The sequence below is a fragment of the Saccopteryx bilineata genome, chromosome 2 (genome assembly GCF_036850765.1).
Source record: "Saccopteryx bilineata isolate mSacBil1 chromosome 2, mSacBil1_pri_phased_curated, whole genome shotgun sequence".
Lineage (NCBI taxonomy): Eukaryota > Metazoa > Chordata > Mammalia > Chiroptera > Emballonuridae > Saccopteryx > Saccopteryx bilineata.
In genome coordinates this window covers 363778620-363788739 of record NC_089491.1, presented here as the reverse complement: position 1 = coordinate 363788739, position 10120 = coordinate 363778620, and the positions used below count along the sequence as shown (strand labels likewise).

The following is a 10120-nucleotide window of genomic DNA, read 5'->3' as shown; positions in this document are numbered from 1 at the left end:
TGGCCCTGGAAAAGTGAGCCGGGCTGTTGCCGGGCAGGCAGGGCAGTCCCCCCATCCTTTCCCCCAGCCCCACTGCCTCTTTCGTTCTGGACTCCTGATTTTCCTGTGTTTCTTCACAAGGGTTTTGTCTACTAGCTCTGTGAGTCGGTGCTGGGAAAGCAAGGCTTTCCACTGCCTTTCCTCTGCTTGAGGCTCAGCAGGGAAGTCAGAAAGGCCACTGCTGTTCAAAGTGGAGAGCTCCCTTCCTTGCTTTTCTTCATTCAAGATCTTTTATTGGCCTGACTTGTGGTGCCGCAGTGGATAAAGCGTCGACCTGGGATGCTGAGGTCGCTTGTTCAAAACCCTGGGATTGCCTGACCAGGCGGTGGCGCAGTGGATAGAGCGTCGGACTGGGATGCGGAAGTACCCAGGTTCGAGACCCCAGAGGTCGCGCGCGGGCTCATCTGGCTTGAGCAAAGAGCTCGCCAGCTTGGACCCAAGGTCGCTGGCTCCAGCAGGGGGTTGCTCGGTCTGCTGAAGGCCCGTGGTCAGGGCACGTGTGAGAGAGCAATCAATGAACAACTAAGAAGTCGCAAGGCGCAACGAGAAACTGATGATTGATGCTTCTCATCTCTCTCTGTTCCTGTCTGTCTGTCCCTGTCTATCTCTGCCTCTAAAAAAAAAAAAAAAAAAAGAAAACCTTTAAAAAAAAAAAAAACCCTGGGATTACCTGGTCAAGGCACATATGGAAGTTGATGCTTCCTGCTCCTCCCCTCCCCTCCCTCCCTCTCTCTCTCTCTCTCTCTCTCTCTCTCTCTCTCTCTCTCCCCTCCTTCTCTCCTCTCTAAAATGAATAAATAAAGTCTTTTTTTAAAAAAAAAGATCTTTTAATGGCAGGAGTGGAGGGAAGGCAGAAAGGGGCTGGCCTTCTTTGGGGAACTCAGTTCAGTTTCCTTTATCACAAAAGGTCTAGAAGGGCCTAGCAGGAGCAGGGCCAAACAGCTGGTAACACCATGTTCCCTTTGGTGCTACCAGCACCTTCTTCAGAGCCACTTAAACGAGGGAAAGCCAGGCACAGTGGCAGAGTGGGTTAAAAGGTTCCATTTATTAGGAGTATCACTATAGACAGTCCCGCCTGTCCCAGGGTGGATTTAACACAGACCAGTGTCCCAATAGGTGGAAGCCTCCTTCCCACCCCACCCAGATGTGCTCTTCCCCTATCCTGGGTCTAGGCTGTTACAGAGCCCCGCCCCTAACCTCCCACCTACTTTCCCATGGACTTCCTCTAGAAAGATGAATTCTCCTTTAGAAACCCAGCAGTCCCAGCGCCCTAGTCCCTTTGCTCCAGCTATGTCCAGAGCCCACCCCCTTCCCCCAGAAGTAGCCAAGTTGGAGGGAGAGAGAACAGCAGCAGGGGATCAGCTACAGGCTTGATTACATTTATTCTTCACCCTGGTAGCCCTGGCCTCAACTAAGATTGGGGTTTGGTGCTGGGAGAGATTTCCTCTTGTTGACCTTCTTGACTGGAGAGGCCTTTGCCCCAGGTTTCTTGCCCTGGACCGCATTCTTCTCTCTCTTCCTGGGCGATGAAGACTCCACGGTTTCCTCACTGGAGCGTCCCTGCCTGGGGTCATTGTAACTGGCCTCACTCTCCAGGTCTTCCCGGCTATCTGGGCTGGACTCTGACTCCCTTTGGCTCACTGATCGGCTCCTGTCTGGAGGTGAAGATTCCGATTTAACTGGGCTCTTCTTTTTAGTCAGCTTGCCCTTCTTGACTTTTTTCTTCAGCTTTGTCTTCTCATCTGTCTCCTCCTCCTTGTCTTTCTCTTTTTCCTTTTTCTTCTTGACCTTCTTGATAACTTTGCTGTCCTGGGACTTCCCTGTGGGGCTCTCTGAGCGCCAGATGGTGATGGGAGCCGCTGAGTCTGGGTTACCTGTCATCGTGCCCATTCCTATGCCTGTGTCAGGAGGTGGTTTGGTAGTGGGCCCCACCTGGGTCGGGATGGGAGGCTTCCTTTCTTCCTCCTCTTCCTCATTTAGGTCATCTGCCCCACACTCATGGTGGATGGGATGGTGGATAAGTGCCACAGAGATAGGCCTGTAGCTTTTGCACCTGGGAGGAAGGAGGACAGGAAAAAGGAGGTTGACAGAGTGAGGACCAAGCCCCCACATGCTAGTGCCCTCCATGAGCCTACCAGCACTCACCAGCCATACCAGACCCGCTCCACGTACTCTTCCTCTGGGATGAGCGCAGGGCAGGGGGTCTGGATGATGTTGAGACAGGTTGAGCCCACATCTCGGGAGCAAGTTGGGCTTACATCTCGAGAGTTGCTGCTAATTGTCGTCTCTGAGCAGTCCTTCACCCTGCCACAGGGAACTCAGCCTGGCTTCCACATCTCCAGGACTCCCCAGGGACCCAGAGCCAGAAGCCTGAAGGACAGTGGGCTGTCCCAGTAGTAACTCCAGGCTCAGCCCAAGTCACCAAAAGACCTCCTCCCCATTGCTCTTGGAGCAGAGCCAGGTTTACAAAGCTGGGCTGGGCTGGGCTGGCAGCACCTAGTCAAAGCTAAGGAGGGAACTGCAGTGAGAGTCTGGACCTGCCTTTGCCCAGGAGTCTCCTGGGCTGTGGGGTGTGCCAAGGAGGAGGGTCCTTACCTCAAATCGCAGTTGCAGTGGCTGGCAGAGTGCAGGTGCACGTCATGGTGACCATAGTCAGAGGTGAAGGGGTGGATGCTATGCCTGGTGCACGGCTTGTGTTTCCAGCAGTACCTGTCAGAGTCCTTGAATTCACCTAAGGCGTAGGAGTCTGGGTCACACCGGGGTGGCGGCAGCAGCACATCTGTGAGTCTCCCTTCCCACATGTCCATCTATAGGCTCTACCAAATTCACCTGCCACCTACCCTCCCCACCCCCGCTGTTTCTACTTCATAGTAGCACTCCAGCCCAGGACCTCCAGGTCTCAGCACTCCCCTTTCCCCAGTCTGCTGGATGAATCTGCCTACCCACTGCAGACTCCCCCCCAAAATGTCTCGCCAAGGTTCTCACCAACTCTCCTAGTTTACTGCAGTATCTGAGACTGTCTAGTTGTTGCACTCTCCCTTGCTGTGCCTGGCTCTTGCCCTCCCTGCCTTCCACGGGAGCTTATCTGCCTGGGGCTCTCCACTGCCACCTGCTCTCCTCACCCATCCACTAGGAGCTGTCAGCCACCGGACCCCACAGGGGGCCTAGTGGGGAAGAGCCCTCCTGCCATGACAAACTGGAGTGACTTCAGAGTCCCCAGCCATTACAGCCAGCAACAACAGCATTCTTCGTTCCCACGCCTGCCCTGCAGAGGTGCAGGTCTTCCCCTGAGCCCGCACAGCCGGCCTCGGAAGCCACCCAGCCCCAGCGCCTGCTACAGCATGCTGACTCCGGCTAGGACAGCGGCTCAGGCCTAACCTGCTGCACGTCCTGCCCCTTGGCTTCTCCGGACTTGGTTCCTTCCTTTTCCCTCCCCTCTTCAGACACCTTTCTCACGTCTCTCCCCTTTCCCACTCGCTTGATTCTTTCCCTGCTTCTGAATCATCAGATTCCCACTTTTCCATTCTCTCTCCCAAGTCCGTAGAGCCACAGACTTGAACAACCCACCCCCGCCTGAGCGCTTCTACCCCTTGTAGGCAGCACAGGGGAGAAGCTGCTGAGGTGAGAATTTGGGAGTAGGGGGAAGCCCTGGAGAAAGGTTCCCACTTTTACTCAACTGAATGCAAGTCCTGGACACACACTGGAGTCTCCTACCTCTACCTGTGCTGCCTCACCCCGACCCTGCCTAAGGCTGCAGTCTACCAATGGGTCTCCACTCCGGCCACCTCTAAAAGGTAAGCCTGTAAAGTGACTACGCATACCCAGGATCTTACATATCAGGGCAGAGAGGGAAGACAAGGCACCTTCCTGCAGGTCCCCCCGGACACTGGCTCCACCCATCGGGAGGAAGAAGTGGGCGAGCACCAATGACTTCTGTGGCAGTCTGGCTTGGGGTGCTACGGCTGACTAACTCCCCCCAAATAGGCCAGGAGGATTGTGCCTTTATCCCCCGCCTACAAAGCATGGAACTGGGGCAAGACCTCATATAACCCAGGCTGGAGGGGTGTTAGTCCAAGAGACCTAAAAGTACTTGAGAGATGAGTAGACAGCAGCTTGGTCTGAGCCTTGCTCCACATTCCTCCTCCCTTCCCTTCCCCCTACCAGTCTGTGAGGGTCCTAGGTCCCCCCATATTCCCTTGACCTATTTCATGACCTCCCTTTCTTCTCCCCTCATGCCACCCCCTTTTTAATTGATTGATTTTAGAGAGAGAAAGGGAGAGAGAGAAACATCTAGCCTGAACAGGCAGTGGCACACTAGATAGAGAGCTGGCCTGGGATCCCCGAGGTCCCCAGCTTGAGCGTGGGATCAAAGACATGACCCCAAGGTCACTGGCTTGAGCCCAAGGTCGCTGGCTTGAGCAAGGGGTCACTGGCTCTGCTGGAGCCCCTGGTTAAGGCACATATGAGAAAGCCATCAGTGAACAACTAAGGTACTGCAACGAAGAATTGATGCTTCACATCTCTCTCCCTTCCTGTCTCTCTCTTGCAAAAAAAAAAAAAAAAAGAAAGAAAGAAAAGAAACATCTATCTGTTTCTGTATGTTCCCTGACTTGGGGATCAAACCTGACCTCTCACGCCCTTTCTTCATAAGCATGTAAGGCAGGACCTGGGAATGCCACCACTTCAGCATTCTTCAGCACTGTTGAGTTGGGACAATGGGCAGCATAGTGGCAAGTGTCCTGAACTTGAAGTCAAATGAGCCTGAGTCCAAGTGTTGGCTCTGCCTCTTGCTGGGTAACTAAGGGCCATTTACTTTACTTCTCTGAGCCTTCATTTTCTTATCCACAAAATGGGAATGGTGGTAATACCGACTTTGCAATGTTGTTGTCAAAGATATTTGTGCACTGTAAAGTGTTATATACAAAGGGATGACTGTGGTCTCAGAAAGGGGCCCTCTCTGGCATGAGTAAGGGATAAATGGTGGTGGTGGGAGGGGCAGGGTAACCCTTTCAGAACCAAACACTTCCCACCCTCCTGCTTATCACCAGGTATCAGCTTTCCCAAGTTAGGGGTGGTGGGAACCCCTGGGGCCAGAGATTCCCCTGGACCCACCTTCAGAGGAGAAGGTTGATGCATCAGTGCTAGACACCACACCAGCCAGCAGATGTCCTCTTTCCCAGCTGGGTAACCTGCTTACATCTGAGAGAGTATAGAAGGGCAGCGGCTCCCTCTCTCCCGCCATTCATTCATAAACAAATGCTGAGACTCCCCAGGTATCAGGCCCCAGCTGCATCCTGGCGATGCAGAGATTTAAAACAAAAGAAAACGGGCCCTGGCCGGTTGGCTCAGTGGTAGAGCGTCGGCCTGGCATGCAGAAGTCCCAGGTTTGATTCCTGGCCAGGGCACACAGGAGAGGCACCCATCTGCTTCTCCACCCCTTCCCCTCTCCTTCCTCTCTGTCTCTCTCTTCCCCTCCCGCAGCGAGGCTCCATTGGAGCAAAGATGGCCCGGGCGCTGGGGATGGCTCCTTGGCCTCTGCCCCAGGCACTAGAGTGGCTCTGGTCAGGACAAAGCGTCGCCCCCTGGTGGGCGTGTCGGGTGGATCCCGGTCGGGCACATGCGGGAGTCTGTCTGACTGTCTATCCCCGTTTACAGCTTCAGAAAAATATATAAAAAAAAAAAGAAAGAAAGAAAACAGTCCCTGCTCTCAAGGGGCTGGTAGAGGGGTTGAGAAGAGGGATGCAGAGGAGGTATGTAGAATAGCTCATGACAGTGGCATGAAGCAGACACTGACAGGAGGGAAGTGGGGGGAGCAAGGCCTGTGGAAGCAGAGAACAAGAGAGCGTGTGGGGGGGTGAGATTAGGAAAATCTTCTTGGAGGAAGCATAATAGGAGCTGAATCTGGAAAATATTAGGAGTGAGCCAGTCCAGGCAAGGAGGGACAGTTCCAGAAACTGTCAAGGCGGTGTGTGCAGCCCAGTCAGAAGTTGTCTTTCAGCAGAACTCCAACTGGGACAGCAGCTGTACCAACAACCACAGGGTGGAGTCTGCCGCTTTCCTTTTCTCCCCACAATTAACTCTGTCCTTTGGGACATCAGGAGCTGAGCTGTGCTTAAGGAAAGGAAGCTGATTGGGGACTTCCGTTGGATCTTCAGTAGCACTTGGTCATCTTTCTACATTTCCTGGTCAGCTCCTATTTTCCACAGCACAGTAAGTATTCAAAATGTACTGCATGAATTAAACTTCCAGCACTCCCCTGGGAATTCCCACCCTGCTGCCGTTCCTCTCAGCGCATCACCTCACCAGCCTTCCCTGTGGCTGCGCCCACCCTCATCAGCTCTCTTCCAGCCTCAGCAAGTGTCCCTCCTTCCTCCTGCCCAAAGCACCTGAACTCTGGGTCCCAGCCAGAATTTTCACTCTTTAATGGTGTGTTTTTCCCTACAGGCAATGAATACCTTTAAGCAAAACACTCTATGAACCCTGTTTCTCCTTCTACCACTGTATATCCCACCCATCTTCCTTTTCAATCATTAAAGAGACACACTGGATAGCTCCACTGGACACCAGTGACGGAGGCCCAGTCCCTACCTCCAGTGAGCTCAGAATCTTCACCTCTCAGTTCCAGCTGCCTCCACACGGCAGCCATCCCAGCCGCTCGGACTAGCCCCGGCAAAGGTTATCAGCAATTTCCCAACAGCCAAACCCAGTGGCCTTCTTTTCCTCTTATCTCACTTCACCCTGTTAACCAATGAATCTCTTTCTTCTGTATACTCTGTTCCTTTGGCTTCTATGCAGACCTCTCATCCCTCTCTTCCTTCTCTGTCTACCTCTTTACTTTTTTCCTAACCCCTCTGCCATTGCCTCTTTGTGTGTTGTACCCCTAAAATTGATGATTACCAAGGTTCTGTCTTTGCTCTCCTTCTCAGAACACTCTACAAGCTTGTCTTAGATCATGGCATCCACTTCCATGGTTTCAGCACCACCAGTAAAATGACATAAATCTTGTTGGAGCTCATGATGTGTTATAGAATTGTACTCCTGAAACATATTATTTTATTCAACATCGTCACCCCAATAAATTTAATAAAAATTAAAATTAAATTTAAAAATCTGGGTCTCCAATCCAGACTGCTCTCCTGAGCATACAGCCAAAGTCCTCGTGGAGGTTCTTTTCGCTTCCCTCCATGACCACCCCTCTTGTATCTTCCATTTCAGGGAGCCACAGACACCACAACTAGAAATCTGGGGGTTATCCTTTCCCTCGCTTCTATACCAACCTGATCACCAAGTCTTATCATGCCTATCTGCTCCCACATCTGCCTCTGTCTCGGTTCACACTCTCATAATCTCTGACCAAGACAATGACAGTAGCCTCCTGCCTGGCCTTCCTGCCTCCCTACCCTCATCCAGTTCTCACAATGCAGCCAAACTAAGTTTTCTAGAATGCCAACTGGTCCACCACATTCCTCCTACTGCCTTCAGGATGATGCCCTTATCATAACTCCTTATCATGCCCCTCACCCAGGACCCGGGCCTTGATTCCTTTCTCAGTTATCACTTCCTCCCTCTCATCCTTTGCCTTCTCTATTCCTTCTCTCCTGCTTCCCATTCCCCAGAAATACCTGCTCATCTTGGAAAGAACAATGCTATCCATGTAGAATTTGGTCACACAGGTCTTATGCCCCTTTACCCTGCCAGGCTACCTCATGTATTTATAGCAACTTGAAAAACAAGGCCTTGCCTGACCTGTGGTGGCGCAGTGGATAAAACATTGACCTGGAATGCTGAGGTTGCCGGTTCAATACCCTGCACTTGCCTGGTCTAAGGCACATATAGGAGTTGAAACTTCCTACTTCTCCCTCCTTTCTCTCTCTCTCTCTCTTTCTTTCTTTCTTTCTCTCTCTCTCTCTCTCTCTCCTCTCTAAAATGAATAAATAAAAAATAAAAAATAAAAAAAAAAGAAAAGAAAAACAAGGCCTGAGGCCTGACCTGTGGTGGCGCAGTGAATAAAGCGTCGACCTGGAATGCTGAGGTCACATTGGTTGATTAGAATGTCATCCTGACATGCCACAGTTGCAGGCTCAATCCCCACTTAGGGCACATACAAGAATCTACCAATGCTGAGGTCGCTGGTTCGAAACCCTGGGCTTGCCTGGTCAAGGCACATATGGGAGTTGATGCTTCCAGCTCCTCCCCCCCTTCTCTCTCTCTGTATCTCTTCTCTCTTTCTCTCTCTCTGTCTTTCCCTCTCCTCTCTAAAATGAATAAATAAATTAATTAATTAATTTTAAAAAATCTACCAATGAATGCATAAGTGGAACAAATCAATGTTTCTCTCCTCTTCTCTTTCCAAAACATTTTTTAAATTAAATCAATCTTTTTTTTTTAAATAAAAGCAAACCCAGTCTTCCTGGCTCCAGAATCTGTTCTTTCAGCCTTCTATTGGAATACCTATCCAAAACCTGCCCTGTCAGATGTCACTTCCTACTACACCTCAACTCTAACACAGCCAATTCCTCACCCTCTGGTTTTACCTGTCCTGCTTCCCACAGCCTCCCTTATCCAGCCCGAGCCTAAGGTTAGGCCAGAGGGCCCTGAGCTAGGTAGGGGTAAGGATTCAAACTCTGCTTTGTCTGACTCTACTTTCCTTGCCGTCTGCAGAGTCACCATGAAAAAAAACCTATTTGCAGATCCACTAACTTCCTCCAAGCTCCAAGAAGCCCTGACAATCATAACTGTTTGCCAAGAGATAGGATTTAGTAACTCTCCTCAGACCTGAGGAAGGCAATCTGCTTTCTAGTTTCACAGACAGAACGAGACAGCTCCGACTGAAGCAGCAGTCTAGAGCTCCTGCAGCAGAAGTGACTGAGGTTAGACAGGAGAGTGGGGTGGGGGAGACTTCATAATGAATGAGGAGGGTGATAAGCTTGAAAGGAAGAGGGAGGCTTGTGGTCTCTTTCTCGGTAGAACATATTCGGGGTGCAGAGGTCTCACTCAAAACTCACAGGTTATGCTCATTTGTTCTGCGGGCTGAGGAGCTCCCCCCTACCCTTGCAGCACCGGCCGCGCGGTTCCAGGTTGAACACTGGGAGCAGCTAAATGGGAGAGGGAAGGAGGGAAGGGGGGCGGGGGGAGAAAGGAAGGGAGGGAAAATCCAAGGGAAAGAAGGAAGAGGAGGGAGCAAACAGGAGCAATGCACGTTTCCTTGGAAATGCCGTCCTGGCCCCGCCCACACCTGTAGATGATTGTGATGTCACGGGTGGAACCTCCAGATTCCTTGCCCTAAGAGTCAGTAGAACTGTCCGCCCAAGCCCCGGCAACAGAGTGGACGCTGTACCTAGACCATGGGTTCCAGCCAGGCCCCGCACTTCTTGGGCGACGGTCTGCGCCCCCGGAGTCGGCACAGCTATGCCTTCCAGCCATACAAACAGGAGTTACAACTCTTGCTCTCTAGCCAGACAGCTCCAGCCAAAGCCAGAGGTTATTCTCCAGGTCCTGAGGACGCCAGTCCTCAATCATTGGTTTGCGGCTCGACGTGAGCCCGCCGCCCAACTCTAACTCCGCCCCTACCAGCCCTTGGCCCCGCCTTCCTTGTCAGGCTCACGCTTTCTACACAGCCCCAGTGCCAACACCGCAGCTCGAAGCCTCCCTCTAATTTTCTGCCGCGCCCTCTCTTTACCGCTGCTGCTGTCATCCCAGGAGCTGGCATTGTCCTCAGTCTCTCTTTCAGTCCACCTTTCAATTGTCATTGTTGTCCTGACCCACATCGCTCTCAGCTCAGTTCTCCCACTACAAGACTCTTCCTTGCAGAAGTCCAAACCTGCACCTCAGCTTGGCTGAGCCCCAATCTCAGTTTCCCCCCCGTCCAGCCCTTAACTCCACCTCATGCTTGCACAACCCCTCCACCCACCTCCACCCACCCCCGCGGTAGGCTGCTTTGTCTTCTCAGCCCAAGTTTAAGACTCAGCTGCGTTCTTCATCGGGGGCACCCCAGCTCCTTTCAGGCTCTTCCCTCTTTGTCCCACTTGAACCTTCGTACCTTCCCTTTATTTCAGGTCTAAACCTTAGCTCCGCTGCTCAA

General features: G+C 52.0%; 1 protein-coding gene across 4 annotated transcripts; it reads right to left on the bottom strand.

The window, feature by feature from the left end:
- Positions 1-886: 886 nt before the first annotated feature.
- PROCA1 (protein interacting with cyclin A1) lies at positions 887-9117 on the bottom strand. Of its 4 annotated transcripts, XM_066255361.1 has the most exons (5): positions 9045-9117; positions 5152-5238; positions 2635-2770; positions 2185-2343; positions 887-2092 (listed from the first exon to the last, which is right to left on the bottom strand). In XM_066255361.1, exons 1-5 carry the CDS (start codon positions 9055-9057, stop codon positions 1447-1449), a joined length of 1041 nt encoding a protein of 346 aa, XP_066111458.1. In that variant the 5' UTR covers positions 9058-9117; the 3' UTR covers positions 887-1446. The 4 variants fall into 4 exon arrangements, with proteins under 4 accessions (XP_066111458.1, XP_066111461.1, XP_066111459.1 ...); XM_066255364.1 differs by lacking the exon at positions 2185-2343; XM_066255362.1 differs by lacking the exon at positions 5152-5238 and having other exon boundaries at positions 9045-9099.
- Between the last annotated feature and the right edge of the window lie 1003 nt (positions 9118-10120).